Genomic DNA, 21,768 nt, shown 5'->3' with positions numbered 1-21,768 from the left:
AGTTTTCCGGGTATTTCATCTCCACTTCAGAGTTTAGAAAGAACAACAGGCTGGTGCAAGTTACAAATATGTACAAGAACACTATCATATACCCTCCTCCCATAGCGGGTAATAAATGATTATTACTGTTACAGTATTATTACTTAGGGTTAGGGTTGGGAAGACCCTCCAACTTTAGTTTTCTTACCCAAATTCTCAGGCTCCCAAGATAGCACAAACTCAGATTCCATCTGGTCATGACCTTGACCACTGAATTCCCACTTTTCCCTGACTACCATCACATGAACATTTCTTCCTTCTTAGATTCTTTATTATTGTTGTTGTTGTTTAGTTGTTTAGTCGTGTCCAACTCTTTGTGACCCCATGGACCACAGCATGCCAGTCACTCCTGTCCTCCACTGCCTCCCGCAGTTTGGTTGTAGTAGTAGTAGTAGTAGTAGTAACAACAACAACAACAACAACAACAACAACAACAACAACAACAACAACAACAACAACAATTTATACCCCCCCATCTGGCTGGGCTTCCCCAGTCACTCTGGGCGGCTTCCAACAAAATATTAAAATACAGTAATGCATCAAACATTAAAAGCTTCCCTAAACTGGGCTGCCTTCAGATGTCTTCTAAAAGTCTGGTAGTTTTTGTTCTCTTTGACATCTGGTGGGAGGGCGTTCCACAGGGCGGGAGCCACCACCGAGAAGGCCCTCTTACTGGTTCCCTGTAATTTGGCTTCTCGCAGTGAGGGAACCGCCAGAAGGCCCTCGGAGCTGGACCTCAGCATCCGGGCAGAACGATGGGGGTGTAGATGCTCCTTCAGGTATACTGGTCATTTAGGGCTTTGAAGGTCAGCACCAACACTTTGAATTGTGCTCGGAAACATACTGGGAGCCAGTGTAGGTCTTTCAAGACCGGTGTTATATGGTCTCGGCGTCCGCTCTCAGTCACCAGTCTAGCTGCCACATTCTGAATTAGCTGTAGTTTCTGGGTCACCTTCAAAGGTAGCCCCACATAGAGCGCATGGCAGTAGTCCAAGCGGGAGATAACCAGAGCATGCACCACTCTGGTGAGACAGTCCGCAGGCAGATAGGGTCTCAGCCTGCATACCAGGTGGAGCTGGTAAACAGCTGCCCTGGACACAGACTTGACCTGCGCCTCCATGGACAGCTGCGAGTCCAAAATGCACCCACTTTTCCTACCTTCCCTTCCATCCTGGGAAAAAGGTGTGCTTTCTTGGTCTTGGCTAGCTGCAGGGCCCTGGAAAGTCATCTTACTGCAAGCCCTTTTCCCCAGACTTCCTGGCACCAAGGAAACTGGAGCTCCTTACACACCCAGCTAGGCACCCACAAGTGTACACCTGCTGAGCCAGTGGGACAAGCCAATTACATTGCTCCCCCAGAGCACCCAAAGGGGAAAAACCCACAATTGCAGGAACAAACAATTATCTGGGCATCTCACACATCATGTCAGAGATGTGAAAAGAGATAGAATGAAAATGTCTGTTAGCCATTTAGGGGCTGTCTGGCTGAAGCTACAACCATGTACAAGTTTGCCCAAGAACTCTGCTAAGCTATTCATCCCCTTCCCTTTGTTCTGACGGAGGCTCTAGGCTTCCTGAGAAATGTGAGGATGGAGGGAGAGTGGCGGAGGAAAAACAAGGAGTGTGGGGGGGGGATTAACTGAATTGCCCACCTCCTCATTGCTCATGAGACTTGGTGAGCTGTTAGCTATGTTCTCTCTATAAAAGGCAACTGCCATATCTAATGTGACTCCAACAAACTCAGAATGGATGATGAGAATGAAAAGGTGGGACTATTCAGGCCTTCCTCCCACAATGGCTAATGTCACAAGTAACAACAACAACAAAACTTGGCAAACATTCATAAACTGCCCCCCCACCGGGAAATACCGTATTTTTCTGTGTATAAGATGCCCCCATGTGTAAGACAATCTCTATTTTTTGAGTCCCAAATTAAGAAATAAATATTTTAAACACCAAACAGAACAACTTTAATATTTTATTAAATATTCAAAACACCTGTATATTTAGTACCATATATTTAAACAGTGAGGCAAGCTGTGTAATGGCGGCTGCCCCTGTCAGCTCAGTGTAACTCCACTGTAGCTGCAGCTCCATCTCTCCTGCCTGTGTGTTGCACTTTTGTCCCAGTATTTACAGTATGTACCGTATTTATTCCACGAACGCGGCAGATGCAAACGCTGATTGAGGAGCTGTGACTGCCAGAGCTGCCTGAGTGAGTGCGCTTGGGGAATGAGGGGTCTGGGTAGCCAGGGGCGGCTGAGGGAACTGGGTGGAAGGGACAATGTCCGGAGTGGGGGCTGCTGGGGGAGGAGAGTACCAGACCAGGGTTTGTCATGAGGCCAATAGTGAGGGGAGACTGGGGAGGGGGGGAGGATATGCAGCGGCGTAGTGTGGGTTGTCAGCACCCGGGGCAAGGCAAGTAATTTGCGCCCCCTAACCCGTGGATTTGCGCCCCCTAACCTGTGGATTTGCGCCCCCTAACCCATGGATTTGCCCTAACCCCAGATGTTGCGCCCGGTGCGGCCGGCCCCCCCTGCACCCCCCACGCTACGCCACTGAGGATATGGATGGTGGCATGTATTTATTTATATATTTAATTGCAACATTCCGTGTATAAGACGACCCCCAATTTTAAACTTAAAAAAATTGGGGGAAAATATTTTCTTATACACGGAAAAATATGGTAGCTTACATATTGTAAAGGGACCCCTGACCGTTAGGTCCAGTCATGGCCGACTCTGGGGTTGCGGCGCTCATCTCACTTTATTGGCCGAGGGATCCGGCGTACAGCTTCCGGGTCATGTGGCCAGCATGACTATGCCGCTTCTGGCGAACCAGAGCAGCGCACTGAAATGCCGTTTACCTTCCCGCTGGAGTGGTACCTATTTATCTACTTGCACTTTGACCTGCTTTCAAACTGCTAGGTTGGAAGGAGCAAGGACTGAGCAACAGGAGCTCACCCCGTCGCGGGGATTCGAACCACCGACCTTCTGATCGGCAAGCCCTAGGCTCTGTGGTTTAGACCACAGCGCCATCCGTGTCCCAAATTCAGACTCCATTGCGTTCCATGTTCATACTGGAGACTGAGAGTCTCCTCTGCAGCCTGCAAATACTCAACTTCATCCCCCGCTAGCCACTGAAGTAATAGAATATGTCCCAACCCCAGGCGCAAGGAGTCACATGGGGGTCATGTGACATCAGCAAAGGTTGCACTGCCTATTGGCAACTGCCCTCTGCCTCTCTCACACACACCCTGCGAAAGCCCATGGAGTGAGATGGTGTCGTTGTGCAGCTCTTGGTAGACACATAATCTCAGAGCCATGACTTCAAGCTCTGTGTTGGCCAAGAGAGTCCTGCATTGCAGAGAGTTGGACCAGGTGACCCTGGTCCAACTCTCTGTCCAACTCTGCAATTCTCTGACTCCATGAAATCCAAGCAGGTTTTTGGAGCAGCCTCCTTTCCTTCCAGGCTTCCCTTCGCCCTGTGCCCCAATGTAGCCGTCTTCTAAGGCTGTTTTAGGAGCCATGCTCACCTGCGCCATTTCCCCTCAGGAGTGTGAGAGAGATTACTGGAGCCTGGCTAGACTCTGTACGCAATCATTTTTATTTCTGTATGTAATAATTGCTGGCTTCTTATTGTTGTGGGCATTCCTAAGTGTTTATTTGGTTTAATTGCCCAAGCAATCTGCAAATGCTTGTTGTATCACAGCAAAGAAAAACGCTTACAAAGCTTTTGTGAAAACTAGACTCTTGGCAGTTATATAAAAAAATAAGGCAATATGTTAAAGAAATCAGGCAGATGCAGATAAGAAATCTGTTTTATTAGGTAGGTGTAATAAAACCTATGTAGAAATGCATGAAAACATTAAAATAACTTTATGGGCTCTTTGGTGAATGAATCTGCGTATGATGTTTCACGCAAAGGAAAGCAGAAGTTACATAAAATCTCAATAAATCTAGAATAAACCCCAATGTACCTGTCCATCTTTTTACAAAATGCCAAAAGGGGAATGGGATACCAAAAATGGCTATTAGGGCTGCGCCTGCTGCTGCACCACTTCCATGCTGTCCAACATTTCGCAGATTTAAGAAAAGGCACTCTGTGCTCAGAGCAAGGAAGAGCAGACACAAACAGACATTTTGCTGCTGGCGTATGCAGCACTAGTAAACTACTCAAAACAAAACTCATCTTTCAAACGTTTAATTTCATGATGGATCTGGTTGTAGTTATGACAAAATAGCTGCCATTTCAACACACTCAGCAGTTTACTGTCTGGATAGGTATCACCCACTTCTACCCACTAGGTCCCGAGCCTTGTACTCCAACCTGCAAAACGCATTATTTTCAGCACAGCATCATCTGAGGTCAGTGCCGGCTCCTGTGTCTTTTACCCAGTGTGAGCAACAAGGCTCCCTGTTGATGAAACTCAATGGAGCTTCAGTACCTTATTGGAGTCTAGACAGAACTGCATTTTATTGCAAAATCATGATTCAGAGTGTGATTTGAGAATAGATTTTTGTAAGTTTTCTCCTGTTCAAAGGCTGAACCTACACCAGAAAAGGAAATATGGACTTCCTGAGGCTCATGACATCTCAGCTATCCAGACATCAATATACTTACCTGTATGACATGGGCATTTGAACAATGACTTTCCATGTTTGATGGTTGGAGGGAGTAGGGGTATTTATTTTCTTTTGTAGTTTAAGCTTAGTATTTGTAAAATATAAAAAGTGAGGCTATTCATTTTGCAAAACCCAATTTTTTAAAAAAAGAACTGGCTGAACAAACAATAAAATGGCAGGTGCATTCAAATCCTATGCTATTTTTTTCAGAGGAAATTTGCACAGGATTGCAGCATTAATGCAATTGCAACTTTATGCCAATTTGGGACAAATTATTGGTGTGTCAGAACCAGGGATGGAGGGGAGATTCAATTTGGTACATGTCGGAAGCCTAAACCTTCAAATTCACACTTTCTGGAACAATATGTGAACTGAAATCCTTTGAAATTTGCACTTATCTGAATTTTGCAATGCAATTCTCCAACCAACTAATATTTTTTTTATGATATATTACAAGAAAGTGTACACAGAATTACTATTGTTGTTGTTAAAATTAATATTTTCACTAACAAAATGCATTTTATTAAGGGGAATTGCTTGCAAAAATGTGTACAACAGTCAAAATTGTGTATAAAATGTGTTTATTAGGAGAAATTCACACTAAAATGAAAATGTGCTTTAAAAAAAATAAATCACACATTCCTGCAAATTGTGGAGAACTGAATTCAGGATTGGAAACATGAAAAACTGAGAGATCTGAAATTGATAGATCCTTCCATCCCTAGTCAGAATTGGCTTTGACAGCCCAGGTCAGAGCAATTTCACTGAAGGAACGGGATGGTGATTAGGCCAGGTCTGCTATTGCAAATCAGAGAACTTTAGTCTAGATCCAATTGAGACCTCCTATAATGGCTCCCAGTCTTTCATTTTCTCTCTCACCGCTGACTGTGAAATTGATTTTAGAATCTTGGTAGTCATTTCTTACTTTTATTTATAATATTAAAAAAGTTCAAGTGTTAAACAGTCAAGAGTTCTGACATTCAGACAATCCAGAGCAATTTTTTTGTTTTGTTTTTTACAATCATCTTTATGACAAATTAGCAGCGTTTCTATTGGACCCTGTTGTGGATGAGGAACAAAGGGTTTAAAGTACTTTATTGCTAAAAGTTAAAAGAAATACACTGGCAATTGTATTTTAATCTTCTCAGTCACAGCTTCTCCATGCATCCAATCTACAGTATCTGAAATGCAAAGGACATGCAGAAGTCAAAAGAGAAAAAGAAAAGAGGCAGGCTAGGATGTAAACTGGAGGGCCCCACGAGGAACGGAAAGGAAAGAAGGGATCTCTCTCTGTCATGGGAGTTTTCTTGCCAGCTGTACAAAGAAGTTGTCTCAGAGCTGCTAGTGACACGATGGGATGCCGTGCGGCTTGCTAAAATATGTAGATAGCTATTTTTAAGAAAGTCATTATGAAACGCTAGAACGTTACAATAACAACCGTCTTTACAAAACAGGGCACACTGATAGTGGCATTTATTATGTTTCTTTCTGGGGGGAGAGGTAGCGGCAAGAGCCAGCATGCTGGTGACGCTACTTGGGACAAGGAGGAGGAGGAGACAGCTAGTGCTCGGGTGATGTACTTCAGGAGATTCTTAGCTCACTTTGGGCTTTTAAAATAGGTGTGCACACGTCATCAACAGCCCCTGAACCTTCCTCGTTTGTTTTATGACCAAGCTAGCATCAGAATCTGGGCTGCACCTTTTTGGCTCTGAAGAACAGACAGCAGATGCTCAGAGTCACCGATGAAGAGCTAGCGCTTGTGCTCAGTAGCAGGGCTGAAGCAGATCTCAGAATCAGCATTTCTTGCAGTAGTCCTATTTAACCACACTGCTTTGAAGTATTTAATTTGTTTGATTATCTGGTTTCCCCTTGCTCATGGATCTGTTTAGACTAAGTGATATATTGTAAGGGCTGTTGCTACTGTGTGCTTTATTCACTTCCTACTTATCTTGTATTTAAAAACGTAATTACCAGTACATATTATTTTCCCTGAAAGGGAAAGGGACTTATGGAAACATTGACACATATGGTGTGTGTGTGTGTGTGTGTGTGTGTGTGTGAGTGTGAGTGAGAGAGAGAGAGAGAGAGAGCACAAAAGAGAAAGTGTATGTGTGCGCAACACTTTAAAAGCACTAGATTACCAACATCCAGATATCAAGCAATTTAAAAGGGTGTTTGTGTTCAAATGGAAAAGTGCTTATTAAAATATTCCATAACAAGTTGTCCTAAACATAAAGCTTATGATCTCAAGAATGCTTAAACGTAATTTTCACTGTGGACTCTGGCATTAGCGTACAGCAAAAGGCACCACGAATTTTGTTTTTTAATGATTTGTAAGTAGTCAAAAATTGGCCCATCTCTTTAATTTTTTTTTGTTGATTTCTTCTTTTCTCAGAAGCTGTAAATCAAGATGTTACGTATAAATAGAGATTCCTTATAAAAAGGTCTTTGCCATTAGCTATTATAAGACATCATTGCTAAAATGAAAATAAAACATTTCATATTTTTTTCTTTTTTATATATAAAATAAAAATTTGTCTTTTCTGTTATTCCTCCCCGCTTCCTCAGTCCTGGTGTGTTCATGGGAGTGGGCATGAGGGAGAGTCGGAGTGGCCTCTAAGGTGGTGCTGAATCTTGGCGGGATCTGCTGTTATGTGTCACTTGGTTCCCTCCCTGTGTGTTGCATCTGTCGAAGGAATAGTAAGTCCTGCTATCGGCCAGGCGATAGAGAGGGGGTGAATCGGGGTCCATTGCCTCCATGTTTCTCATACTTAGGAAAGGCGTGCTCTCGGCCACCAGCTCCTCATCAGATTCACTGTACGAGGCGCTGCTCACGGAAAAGGAGTCTCTCAGCATTTTGCCCCTGTGTGACAGGTGCCCATTCAGTTTCGATTTTCTCCACCGCCTGTTGTTGCTGCCCGCTCTCTTTGGCTGATCTAGCACAGAGATGTACTCGTGTGTCGTCTCATATTCGTCGTCCTCCGTGATGCGGAAGGGACTGGAGGGCAAGCTCCCCGTGCTCTCGTTCAGGTAGCTCCTTCTTTGGTAGTAACTCTCATACCTTTGCATATCTTGGGAAGGGATCTGGTACCTTCGGAGCAATGGCTGCTGTTCCTCCACCTGGAAGCTAATGGATGCTGCAGGAGGCAGAGAGACTGCATGAGCTGAATTAGGAGAAGTGATCTCAAAGGTGGGCATGTGGGCTGATACGGAGCAATGGAAGTCAACCGGCGACAGGCGTGCTGGGGTGGTCAAGGCAGATACGTACCTGGAAGAAGAAACAACGGCATTGGGATCAAGCCGAAGGGTCACAATGAAGAGCTCTCCCCCCCCCCCCCTTTAGCACACAACTTTAAATCCAGGCTGAGTTAATGCTTTCTAATAGCCCAACTTGCACAGAAATATTTTTTCCTGTTTGTGTGTTTTGTTTACAATGAGATAGAAAGAGGTGGCAAGGAGGCAGTCAACGTCCCGGGGACTGGGAAGAATTACCACACCCACAGGAGCAAGGTGGGAATGGTCATGGGGTTCAGAACAATAAGGGGTGCATTTTTTCAGTTAGAGGCTCAGACCTTAACTTAGGAGCACAGATAACACCCACAGGAAACAAATGGGATCACTTCTTTACATGTGAAAAGAACAATTACGAGCGAAACAGTTCAGTGATTTTTAAATTTTACAGTGGGAGGCAGATTAAGGCTGAAAACCTAACCCCACTTGTGTATGCAAGGTAAAACCCCAAAGTCAAGGTGAACAAGCAACAAGTAACAATCGTATAATTCAGTGCTTTTTTTCCTGAGGGGACGCAGGGGTATGCATACCCCTAAACATTTTGTGAATCTTTGTACTTTTGTCCATTTATTGTATTTCTTTCCCCCAATTCGAACTATAAAATGGTGGTTTTCTTGAGTTAAAATGAGAGTACTCCTAAACATGTACTGTATCTGAAACAATGCAAGATGATCTTCCTAACAAGGAACATTTCAAAATCATGAGGACAAAACACTACATAACAAGCTCTGGGGGAAATGATAGTAAAATTATGTTATTTATTTCCTCGAAGCATCTGCTGCCGCCTATTGTCGGAGATCAGACCCTTGCAATCACTTTTCCCAAGCAACTTGTACTTATGCTCAGACCAAGAAAATCAACCATTTCTACTTTCTCATTGTGAATTGTGTTATTTTGCTGACCACTATCTGGTGCATTTAAAACCCAAACCTGCCTCTCTCCTCTACTTAAATGTCCTTCCTATTATCGTAGCCTCTTTATCCCATGGGGTGGGTTGCTATGTGTGTTTATTGAAAGTACAGTAGGTTCTCTAGGTTTTACTCAAGTGTGCACATCACTGCAGTTTAATCCCCAACATTGTTTCTGTCGGATGTGGATTAACCACAATGTAGTTCATTACAGCAGTATGTTCTCTAGCATTTTTGAGGACACAGCTGAAGAAAGTAATGGTGCCTGGCTGTTGCTGTCATTTGAAGAAGAAGAAGAAGAGTTTGGATTTGATATCCCGCTTTATCACTACCCGAAGGAGTCTCAAAGCAGCTAACATTCTCCTTTCCCTTCCTCCCCCACAACAAACACTCTGTGAGGTGAGTGGGGCTAAGAGACTTCAAAGAAGTGTGACTGGCCCAAGGTCACCCAGCAGCTGCATGTGGAGGAGTGGAGACGCGAACCCGGTTCCCCAGATTGCAAGACTACCGCTCTTAACCACTACACCACACTGGCTCACACTGTTCAGTTTCCAGTTCTGTGTGAGCCTAAGATGGAAGTCACGTGGCATCATTGGAGGAAATGGGAAAGAGATCAGTGAGGAAGATGTGTTAAGAGTCAAAGAACTAAGCACATGGCAAGCTCCTGGTTTGGGGCAAGCTTTGATCACAGTGGTGCTTTACAGCATGCAAACCACTTCACCTAGATTATATTGTTGTGATTCTGCAACAGCAGCAGACCTGCAGAGCAAGTCAGTGCTGTTTCCCCCAGGTTGCATATGGTGAGGCTGGAACAGATTACAGCTATCTAGTGGATTTATGACAAATTTTAACCCTGGGCCTCCTAATCCAGACTCTTGGGGCTCATTCACATTTACCTTTTGCGCCACACTTTCTAGGCACAGGTCTTCACTTTCCCGGTCTATGTCCAAGTGTTGTTGTCCTTGTCATCCCACTGCTTTCCCTAGGAAAACCTGCTCTTTATTGCTGAATCAGAGCAAATGGCAATTCAAGTTTTCCGCAGAATGCCATTTACTCCAATTCAGCATTAAGCAGCAAGGTTTTTGCAGGGAAAGCAGTGGGGCAAACAAACAAAACTGTCGGACACAGACCTGGAAAGCCCAGACCTAGAAATGCAGAGCAAAAGTAAGTGTGGACGAGCCCTTAGCCATTATGCCACATGGCCTTTTAGTGTGTGTGTGTGTGTGTGTGTGTGTGTGTGTGTGTTGCAAAACAAAAACAAAAAAACCTTTTAACTCAGCTTATTCATCTTGACTCTGGAATTGATGCTCAAAGCTCTCACCATCCCCCTCCTTCTCTCTCACTGTTTCATGAGGGAGACTGGACATTGTGTGAGGGGAGACTTTTCTCTGCATTTCAGGTCTGTGAAACTCCATCCATACTGACAAGCAAGTGGGAACAGCAAGCGAGAATAACAGCAGAAAACGAGACCTCTCACTATGGGGCGAGTCTCGAAGGGAATCCACGGAGTCTCTGTATTGCATCATGGGCCTCCTCTGCTCCTCACTGGCATAGGCAGCCTCCCTCCGAGCGCGAGCCTCCACACAGGCAGGGCTGTTGCAATTGCTGGTCCCCACTGAAGACAGCATAATCCCAGACTGACAGTCCGAAGTCAGGCTTTCCGTCTGCTCCAAGCTCCAAGTGTGGCTTCCATGTCTACGGATCAAACCAGAGCAAGTGACTTTGGATCCCTCCCAGAAGCCTCATACTGCATGGATCCACACAAATTACTTAGCAGGCTTGACTTGTGAGAGAATAAAATGGGCTAACCCCAGGTATGCAGCTCTAAGCTTCTTGGAGAAAGAGGATGGGCTAGAAAGAGGCTGGTAATGAATGCAGCTGTGCCCTGTGTTTCTACTTATACATGGGCATGCAGGGGTTAAGAGCACAAAGTTCCATGTGGAGCATTTTGTTGGGGGACCCACCTCACCCCTTTCACCACTCCTTCTGACTGCTCAAACCCGCTCAGAGCTGGACAGAAACACTCAAAGGGGCAAAACTGATTTTGAGAGAGAGACAGAGGCTGCTCACCCCTTCCTTCCTGACTGCCTGTCTCTAGAAAGATAAGAGGACCCTGCTAGCATGAGGGAGGTGCAAAATGTCACAGGCACAAGCAAAAGTCAATTACTGAAACTAAACTGTTGCAAATGAGGCCACAGGCCCGCAAGGAACATTTCCATCATGCCATTAACTGAAGGGCTTTTCTGCACTCCCAGATGTCTGCATATGCACAGATCACTATACAGGTAAGTTGAGACCAAACTGAGTTTTGAAGCTGGGGTGTGAAGTACCTTTGCCTTGAATTCGGAGTCCCTGTGGAGCACGGGTGGGATGGTGAGCAGGAATGGCTCCCTGAAAAAGTGGTCTCCGTTTCCCTTCGTATGACATGCTCAGTAGCAGGAACGTTTTTCGACATATACTGGGCGGAAAGTCACAAATTATCTGTCATCAATTTTAAGCTGAAAACATTGTTTTATTTATAGGCTTGTTATAAACCATACTACATTATGCTTCCATTTACAGAGGATAAGAATTAGGCCAGCCAATTCAGATCGCCCTAAATATGCTTGACTTTTGTTCTTCAATTTCAGAACCTCCAAAACAATTAGCCTGCCTGGAAGTGCTGCTTATGATTGCTTTTAAAAGCTTATGACCTTGTGATGCTAATCTCTGGGCTGGCATCTCCCCAGCAGCAAAGCACAGAACACGAAAGATGCAGAGCAACACATATCACCGGAGGAGACAACCTGCATATAAGAGCAAAAGTTGCATCACCCGAGCAGAAAACCAATCTCTTTAGAGACGTTTAAGTCTTGCCAAAATACTAAGCCAGTGAGGAATGAAACCCCTTTCCACACACCAAATAGCACCAGCTGAAATGCACAGATGCTCATCTCCCCAAATGAAGATAACACTTATTATCCTGTTTAATTCCTACCCAGCCTTTAAGCCCAGGACAGGGCTGCATATGAGAAAAAGCAGTAAGATGAACTTGCAATCTTTAAAAGAAACAACTATAATAGCAAACCGGAATCCTCCAATTAATTGAGCCAAAGGGTGGGGGCTGCTGCATGACGAAGCCCCCCCCCCCCCCCCCCGTAATCCTTACTGGAAGGCATTGCAAGGCAGTGGGGGGGGGGGCAGCCTGGAGACACACTGTGGCTGTCAAAGTGGGCAGCACAAAGGATGGAAGGATCTGCAAATTTCAGTGATCTCCGTATCTCATTTTTTCCCAATCTTAAATTCAGTTCTCCACATTTCCACAGCAATGAAAATTATTTGGCATTTTTGTGTGAGTTTCCCCAAACCGACTTTTAAAAATGCGGTTTTACATAATGTGCACACTTTTGCAAGCGCTTTGCCCTAATACGATGCATTTTTATGTTATTTCCACTAACAGGCTCCTTTCTTAATGCAAACCTTACTGTGAATATATGCGTATTTGTAAACACTGTTTGATTGGAGAAATACATCACAACATTCAGTTAATTGCCAATTTTGAAGGAAGGTTCTGTGTTTTGGTTCTCAGGTTGTTCTAGAAAGTGTGAATTCGATGGATCCGCCTCTAAATGCAATGAAAGTTCTCCCCCATCCCTGGGCAACACACCAGGTGTGTTTGTAGACCATCTGGGCTGCTGCTTGCCCACTCGGCTGCTATGCACCTGCAGGGACTTGAAGTAGCAGCCTCTGTGCCTTTGTCTCTCAGTGTCCTTTTCCCCCTTCCTGACATACAGCAGCTCTCAGTGCAGCAGCTGGGAGCCCCACCAATAAAAATAAACTACTACATGAACTGCCTCTGGAAAAGCCAAGGGAGGGAAAAGAGGGAGAAAGTGAAGAAGGGAAATAGAAATAGAAGGGGGGGGGAGAGCAGGAGGAGGAGGAAATGACCATTTCCTTCTCTGTCCTTGATCTATCCCCTCCCCCATTGACATTTCAGAGGTTCCCACACCCTGAATTTTTTTTAAAAAAACTCTACTTACATCAGCCATCTGAATTTCCTCAGGGTCCAGCCGGGGGTGACTAGGGCCATTTGCAAGGTTTCTGTTCTGATGGGCTGGACACATATTTTGCCGCAAATGGTTATGCATTTGATTTCTCTGTTTTCTAAAGAGTTAAACAGATTAATACATTTTACTGACGCTTGCCTTCATCCTGAAAAGATATTCATATCCGAATAGGGGAATAAAATGACGAAATGTTCTTTGAGGATTGGAAACCTTTTGTAGAATATCTAAAGGACTATTGTAATTGAATGAAAATGCTAGTAGGATTTGAAATATGAGCAACAGTAGAAAGACATTAACTTAGGATGTATATATGGAGTGTCATGAGTTAAAATATACAGCATTAAAAGATAAACATAGAACATCATGGTGGGAGGGATGGGAAGTCAATGGAAAAATTAAACGTATTGTTGATGGCAAAGTATGTAAACCTTTGAAAATGAAATCAACATTTTTTAAAAAAGGGAAATACAAAGCTTGACAATGGTCAGCTCTTGTTACTGCATTCTTGTGCCAAGGAAGACAGGGTCCCCCTTTGGACAAGCGGCTGGCAATTAGAGAATTTTTCCTTGCGCTCAATCTTTGCAGTTTGCATATGGGAACTTTATCAGATTAGGTAAGACACTGGAGATGCATGAAGAGAACAGTAGTACAATTACTTCAGCTGGGAATTGTTCTTAGCACTACTCTCCTGCCTTGTTGTTCTCGTTAGACTAAGGCATGGTTTTCAGTGTGTGCATTGATGTATTGAGAGAGGGAGCCTATTGGCTTACATATGGTTTCAATGTCTCTATGTGGGGTTTTTTGTTTGGTTGTAAATCACTTTGGGTTGCCTTGAGCAAGATAAAGCAGATGAAAAAATAGTAATAATTAGTTAATAATAATAATAATAATAATAATAATAATAATAATAATAATATCTACACTTCAGTAAACTTTCACTATTACTGTTCTGGTTTGCACCACTTTATCATTTTTTTTGTTTTGTTTTCTTTAAAGATCTTCTAATTCACACTTCAACAGTTTTTTGCCTATATTTCTAAAATTGTTAACAATGTAACTTACCATGGGTGGCAACACTGGCGCCTGAGGGTATCAGAGTAGCAGCACTGGTGCTGATCCCTGAGGAATGGAAGTGGAGCAAGGTGGCAATGAGGTGGAGAGAGCTCCCAGTGGGTGGAAGCATCCACCCACTTGTGGGACCGACAACAAGAACCCAGAGCTCCCATGACCTCACTTCCGCCTCACTCGGCCCCATGCCTGTCCTGGCGAGTGGACACTGCTCTAGCCTCCTCCCATGTAGCTATGCTGAAAGCACTATCTGAAAGCACTCTGGAACTGCATGTTACAGTTGTTGAAAACAGTAGACCCACTCCCTTCCTTTTCCTCCCTAAAGCTTAGTAAGGTTGCATATAGGCGTAAATAAAACCCTATGTGTCCAGTGAAACTGATCCTTGGGTAAGTCCTGGAATCCCTGCGGTGACGCCACTCAGAGCTCAGGTTACACACAACAGTAATTAGGGCTGGTAACAATTGGAACTTTAAGAACGGCATAAACTGTCCATGCATTATAAAAGCTCTCTTCACTATTAATAAAGGTCACTCACTTGGTTTTACAGTAGGCTACCACACACACTATTCCCACAACAAGCAATGCAACACAAATCCCAGTTATGGTTAGAACTCTCTTCTGATACAGCTCCTCAGCTTCTGCAAATGACATAAAAACAATGAGCGGTTAAAAACATATCAGTTTAAAAATGTGAATTCTGAATATACCAAGCCTCTCACTAGGAGATTGGAACACAATAGGCTCTTTTCCTGATTTATACACTAAAATCTGTACTCCTAACCCAACATTAGGTGTAGATATTCTACTTCTCTCCAAACCTTTGCTTTTACTATTTCCTGTCTATGTGAATCAAATCCAATAAAAAACAATTCACACTGGGTTCCTTTTTCTTTCCAAGACATCTCTCCCATGTTTTCTAATAATCCCACAAACCTACTTATTTTTTGAACAACTATTTGTAGAATACCCGATGCATGACAGCATTGAAGCAAGAGCTTGGCAGTTCTTCCGTCTCACAGAGGTCTCATGTTCATAGAGTGGTCATGTGTCCTACTTTAGAGAGAGCGGTCTTGCATTTGAAGAACCTCTCTATTAGAAGGGCTATCTGGTCCGAGTCTGGTTTAAAGATAAACAACCCTGAGAAGAGAAAGGAGGGGCCTTGAAGTTGCCCATCAACGCTTAGCACCTGAACAGCGGAGTAAGCCGGCATTCAGGTCACATGGTCATCCTTCCCCACTATGATGAAATGTATTGCAGTTGTTTAAATTATGTAATTATGTCTACATAAAATAATAAATATAACACATAAAACAATATGCACATTGTATATATATTGATCTACTTTGTTTCTTTTCTCTTTTTAGGCACTATGTCAGTGGCGTCTTTTCATACTCACAAATGTCCTTCAATACTGCGGAAAATTCATGTACACCCACAGTGGAAACACTTGATGAGTTTCATTTTTTGTTGGTAAAGTGGCCAAAGGAAATATATATCTACATACACTTCGCTCTGAGCCCCGTATTATAGTCCAACATCTCTTAACTCTGGTAGCATTTAGAAGTCACAGAGCGCACACGACTAACCAGAAGACAGTGGAAGAGAAACGGAACCACTGTGTATCTTTTGGCTACTGGAGCCTCTAAGAACAGCAGAGGAGTATGAGAGCATCCAGGACTCAGCTAGATTGGTAAAGAAGAAGCAATTTATATGCGTTGTATATGCAATATAACATTGTGGAGTCCCGTTTTTCTCTACCAGATTTCCCTGTTTAAATTTACAACGCGTTTAACTGAAATGCTTCTTTGATGTGTCTAGACCCAGCCTCTCTGCTATCAGAAGCTGTGCAGATGAACCAATGGTTGGAAGTGATTACTTGCTGGGGGAAAATGGGTTGCCTGCATGGGTGTCTGCAGGGAAGACAGGGAGGGCAATTGCCCACACTCCCCTGAATAAGCCACAATCTCCAGTTTCTCAGCTTTCTTTTCCTTTTTTTAAATTTTGTCTCTAGCACTTGAGGGACACGAGATATGAGACACCATCTGCAGGCACTATTCTCGCCCATTGGTTTTTATGACAGACTAGCCTGCTCCCGCGTTTCAGTACTTTTGGTCAATGAATGAAGTGTCGGCAATAACTGACTTTTAGGAAAGAAGATCTAGCCGATAAGACAAAGGAAAGGTTTGAATAAAACATGAATTATATAGTCTTCAAAACAGGAACATCTTGATTTGCTCTTAAGACTTTTCTGATAGTCTTTAATGGTGGGGAAGCAATTGCTGCCCCACAGAAAGCAATTCTGCTATCCAGAATTGTAGTGTTGCTGTGGTTGAGGTGTAGTAGCTCAAAGACAAAGGCAGCGGCAAAGATCTTTCTGACTCATATCTTATTTCATACAAAAATTATTTTTCTGAGTTAGTAAACATTAAAAAAAATTACTGGGCTAATGCCAATGCAAAAAAGGCCATCATTATTATGCTCATATTGCAGAGGGTAGGACTGAGAAAGCATGGGTTATGTCGACCCTGTTAGTATACACATTTTGCTGGGCGGAGGCAGGCTTAGAGTAGCATATGGCCACCATGAAGGTGTAGCCCAGTGTTGTGAGCCTGTCAGGTCAATTGGAGCAGAGGTGCACCTGGTTAAAGGCTGGGAGAGGGAAGGAAACCAGGGAAGGAATGGGGGACTACAACTGAGTGAACAGGTGGCGTTTAGATGCAGGTTCACCCACTGAGAAACAACAGAGAAGCAAACCTGGAATATAATTTTCTTAGAGGCCAGGTCTAACAATGTCTCACATCCACTCAGTCACCAAATTTCCTAGAAATGGTAGATATGGTCTCTAATGCCAGTCATGCTTGTTTGTTTGTTTGTTTGTTTGTTTGTTTGTTTGTTTGTTTGTTTGGCGTATCTCCCTCCATGTTGTCTGAAATGAGGTTCTTCAACAACTGTGTCTCTCTCATTGGGGCATTTTATACGAGAGTAGAGTGCCAACGGCTTGCTTGTTGCAGCTCCTCCACCAGCTGAAGTGTTGGCTTAGCATCTCTCATACCTATTTGTCTCCCATCCTTTCCCAGCCTTCCACAAAATAACCAATTGCTTTCCCCGCTACCCCAAATTTTGGCCCTAGTTTTTAAGGTTAGGTTTGCATTTTATTTACAGCTGTGTTCTGTTTTCTGTATTAATACTTAGTCTTCTGTGTTTGTGTCTAAGTCTTGTGACTTCATTCTACACAGTCAGTGAGCAAGCAGCACACATACTGGGTAATATTACATATATCAGTGCAGTACAGTCTTAATAAAATTAGTTTCTTTTTTTTGGGGGGGGGAATACAAACTTAAACACAAGCAGAAAATGACTTTTCTGAAATTTGGCAAGGCTAATCCTCTCTTGGGAGGCTACCATGTCTCCCAAAGTCATACACCTACGTGGAGAGAAAAAAAAAGTAATGGCCATTTTGATTTCAGAGTTTAAGTGAACATGAACACAAGGTTTTGATTTCCAGTCCCAGATCAGGTTGCACTGGGCTCAGATTGATCCAAAATTAATCAGGGCTGGATCCAGATCACCAAATCAGGCCCTGAATTGGATGGGGTGAGAGACTGAATAGTCTCCCTGGGAATGGAGGGTCTGAGTAAGGAATGACTGCAGATAAGGCAATATAAATTATAAAAATCCATGAAGGCATGGTTCATAGTCTGCGCCAAATAATTCACTATAAGCAGTAATCACATATTTTAGGTATATGGAATATTTTGGTTTATAGAGTTAGAAACAGATACACACACACACACACACACACACACACACACACACACACTTTTGTCTTTTTGTATATGCATACATACTTTCTAATTTAAGGCAGTTATCTTGTCTGGCATGAAAAGCTCTGTCTGAAGGCCTAATCAAATGTTATGGGCAAACAAGTGTCACAAAACTCTCATGGCTGCTTTTGTTGCAGAAAAGCTGCTTTAGGAAGTGACAACTTAGAGCACAGAAGCAGGAGGAGGGAGGACTGCTTAACCCTTTCATCACCCACTGAAAATGATCCCTTTGGGGGGTTTGTTTGTTTGTTTGTTTGGGGGGGTTGCAACCAAACCAGCAGCTGAAGTTTGTTGCACATACCTGTGCATAAATTTTTATCAGGCCCTTATTTTAGAGTCTTACAAATCAATTCAATTCTTTCACATCCTTAGAGTAACTTTTCAGCCCATATGAATTCTACTTCACTTTTACAGCTACTTCACAAAAAAGTGGTATGAACTAACAAGGAGGCTAATGTGTGGAGGGGTCACTGCCCATGAACTTCTGATTTATTCCACAATAAGAGTCTAAGCTCCTCTATTTGAACACAGCTATAGGAATAAAGGAGCAATGCACTTTAAAGTATGAAAGGTAAGCTTTTGCAATGCTGTCAAATTTGAACCAATAAATGAAATAACCTGCCCTAAAAGCATAGCTGTCAACTTTCAGATTTGAAAATAAGGGATCAGCAGCCTCGAAAACAAGGGATCAGCAACCTCACCTGTCCTGGGGACAGTCTACAAGATACTAACAATCCGGGATAGCAGCGGGAAGCAGCGGGAAACTGGAATAAGGGAATTTCCCGCAAAAAAAAGGGAAGGTTGACAGCTATGCCTAAAAGGTGTGCTACAGTGCAATCAGGCAGCAATCCAAACACACCCTGTTTACCTCGGTAGGTTTACTTTGGAGTAGGCATGCATAGGATTGCAGTCTAAATGTTGCAGGCAGCAAGAATGGAGCATTTATACCTATTCTCACCTTTTACTTACTCATGTTCACTTCTTTCACCGTTCATTTAAGAATAGCAATCAAATGTATTATGAGTTCTGTGCCTTCTGTGGCGGTGCATATAGCAAATGCTCAGATGCATTCCTTCTTTTCATTTTTCATTTTGTCCTACTTTTAACATTTGTGATGCAATATGAATTTGCTGGTGCAGCTGATGTACCATGGCTGCACTGGCAAATCCCTGCTGTGCTCTGTGTTGTTCTGTTGATGTTTGCCATCCAACGTATTTTGCAAGCCAACACATGTCTTAAGAAGGGGCTGTCAGTAATCCTGCGAGGGATTAAGAAGCTTAAAATGAAGCATTATCACCAATGCAGGCATCTTGTGTAGAAGAGATTGTTCTCTGTGAAGTGGTGGTTTCATTTTACTTTTGGGCTTGCTGGAATCTGAAAACTGACCGGGTGTTCTACATAACTCCTCCCTTTAGCAAAAAAAAAAACAAAAACAAAAAAACAACAGTTCCCTCTCTTAGTTCCCAGAGTCCTCTGTGTCATCCAACCAAGTAGAGGTGCTGGATGGATCAGGATCTGGCCTTTACTCAGAAAGGAAGGCACCAAAACCAGAGATTCTTATCATCTGTCACTGCTGGCATCTACTGCCTGACAAATGGTGAAAGAAAAAATCATTCCCACTTTAGGACCAGGAAGGAAATTTCAGTAATGACCTATGTGATGATCACATAAGACGTCCTAAGCAATTTACAGCTTAAATTCCACTCCAAAAAGTGGGTATCAAACCTAGCCTTAAAAAGAGTGTTTTCAAATATCAGGCTTAAAGCGCCTTTTAGCCTCTCTCCTGCTATTCATGTTGATGCCAGAGAACTGAAGGGCACTTCACTTTCAGCCTCAGGTGTGAATATACCTGCGGATTCTATGGCTTGACTACTGTGTTACCTTTCCAGTATATAAGCACTCAGGAGGTTTATACTTTGGCTGTCAGGATTTGCAGGCACACATTAGGCCCTCAAACCCACACCTTGCTTTTCAAAATGGGAATGTGCTATTATAACTCTAGCTCAAAGCGGCTTAAATGGGCAAATCCCACTGACTATCAGTAAGATGAGAAGCCTTTTTCTCACTTGAGATGTTAGAGTATCTCTCTATACTCAGGACATGCAAAGCTGGAAACAGGGAAAGCAAGTGCCTTTTCACCAGTTTGTACATGCCAGTCCCCAAACCCTTCCTCTCTGCCTGGTTTGTGATCGGAAAAGATCTATGCTACAAAGATGAGCTGTAGGTGGAATAATTATGAGGCATATACCGTATTTTTCGCCCCATAGGACGCACTTTTTCCCCTCCAAAAATGAAGGGGAAATGTGTGTGCGTCCTATGGGGCGAATGCAGGCTTTCGCTGAAGCCTGGAGAGCGAGAGGCATCAGTGCGCACGGACCCCTCTCGCTCTCCAGGCTTCAGGAAGCTATCCGTAAGCCTTGCGAGCCCGGGGGAGTTCCCGCGGGCTCACAAGGCTTGCGGGCAGTAGCCTGCAGCCCGAAGCACAGGGCGCCCTCCGGAGGGCTCCCCGTGCTTCGGGCGAGTGTCCGCAAGCCTTGCGGAGGTCCCGCCGGGCGTGCAAGGCTTGGGGCGGCAGCCTGCTTCGGGCGAGTGTCCGCAAGGCTTGGGGGGGCAGCCGCGGCTGGGGGGGGAATATTTTTTTTTATTCATTCCCCCCCCCCAAAAAAAACCCGAGGTGCGTCCTATGGGCCGGTGCGCCCTATAGGACGAAAAATACGGTAGTATCATCAGAGTTTCATCAGAGTTTCCTTTTGAATGTTGGGGGAGGGGCTGTGTCACCGCAACTGTCCTCTCTCCAGCTGAGTTCCTGCTGAGAACCAGGGTGGGGAGGGGCAGAGAGGTGGCAGAGAGGTTGGTGCAGTGCAAATGCGCTGCTGGAGCCAACCCATTGCTCCTGCCATGGTGTTTGTACCACGTTGGCCTCACCCTGCCTGCTTGCCATCCCTGAATACAGCAGCGACTCAGCCAGAGAGAGGTCAGGTGAGTAGTGCCACCTTCAGCTACTGATTTCTTATACCAATACAGTGGCACCTTGGTTTAAGAACAGCTTAGTTTATGAACAACTTGGATTAAGAACGCTGCAAACCTGGAAGTAGGTGTTTTGGTTTGTGAATTTTGCCTTGGAAGCAGAACATGTTCCACTTCCTGTTGAGTGTGTTCCATTTGTAAATTGAGTCCCCCGCTGCTATGGGAAAACATGCCTTGGTTTAAGAATGCTTTGGTTTAAGAACGGACTTCCGGAACGGATTAAGTTCATAAATCAAGGTACCACTGTACCCCTTTTTTGTGATACGTGAACTGCTTAGAGATTTCTGCTGAAATATGAAGTGGTCTGTGAATTAACTAGCGAACTAAATATATTGGGGGGGGGATCCAATTCTCTTGAAGAGTATACAGGCCACTCCCACATTTTAATTTGAAATCTCAGCAAGAGCCCGGGCTGCTGAGCCGCACCTAAATTTTCAGCACTTTCCAATATTAGACAGGCATATGAACGTACTGCAGACGATGGTTTTAGAATGCAGAGCATCTCCTTTGACTTTATATCATAGACACCAGAAATCTGAACTGGTATCAGGCTGCCCCAACCTTGGCATCTACCAATTTAAAGAAGACCTAAGATTCACATTGCTTTCACCAGAAACTAGAGGATTTGAACCAGCCTTGAACATGTTTTGCTGCAAGAAACAGAAAGGCTGCCCATCAGGAAATTTTTCAGTCTGTTACTCATGCTGCACATTTAAACACCCCTTCCCTGAACAACCCTCTGCTGAGACTGCCTAGATGGAAGAAGTTTCACATATATATATAGAGAGAGAGAGAAAGCGCACACTGAAGACTTTTATATTGGTACACGGTTCACTGTATTTAGCGTAATTTCTAAAAGTTTGAAAATTTGTTCTTCACAGCTACAACAAATAGCTAACAAGTCTTACTATGATAGAGTGTTGCTATTGAGTGCTGTACC

General features: G+C 43.8%; 1 protein-coding gene across 4 annotated transcripts in view; it reads right to left on the bottom strand.

Annotated features, from left to right (window-relative positions):
• Nucleotides 1–5,576: 5,576 nt before the first annotated feature.
• NRG2 (neuregulin 2) overlaps nt 5,577–21,768 on the bottom strand; it is a 133,383-nt gene continuing 117,191 nt past the window's right edge. For all 4 annotated transcript variants that reach the window (XM_028738264.2, XM_028738263.2, XM_028738265.2 and 1 more), the window contains 5 exons: nt 14,513–14,615; nt 12,882–13,005; nt 11,193–11,320; nt 10,333–10,557; nt 5,577–7,931 (listed from right to left, as the gene is read on the bottom strand). In XM_028738264.2, coding sequence (XP_028594097.2) covers nt 7,280–7,931; nt 10,333–10,557; nt 11,193–11,320; nt 12,882–13,005; nt 14,513–14,615 — 1,232 coding nt within the window. In that variant the 3' untranslated portion in view covers nt 5,577–7,279. The remainder of the gene's footprint in view (nt 7,932–10,332; nt 10,558–11,192; nt 11,321–12,881; nt 13,006–14,512; nt 14,616–21,768) is intronic.

The sequence above is a fragment of the Podarcis muralis genome, chromosome 8, assembly GCF_964188315.1.
Source record: "Podarcis muralis chromosome 8, rPodMur119.hap1.1, whole genome shotgun sequence".
Classification (NCBI taxonomy): Eukaryota; Metazoa; Chordata; class Lepidosauria; order Squamata; family Lacertidae; genus Podarcis; species Podarcis muralis.
The sequence above is the reverse complement of the archived record's forward strand: the minus strand, read 5'-3'. Positions and strand labels throughout refer to the sequence as shown.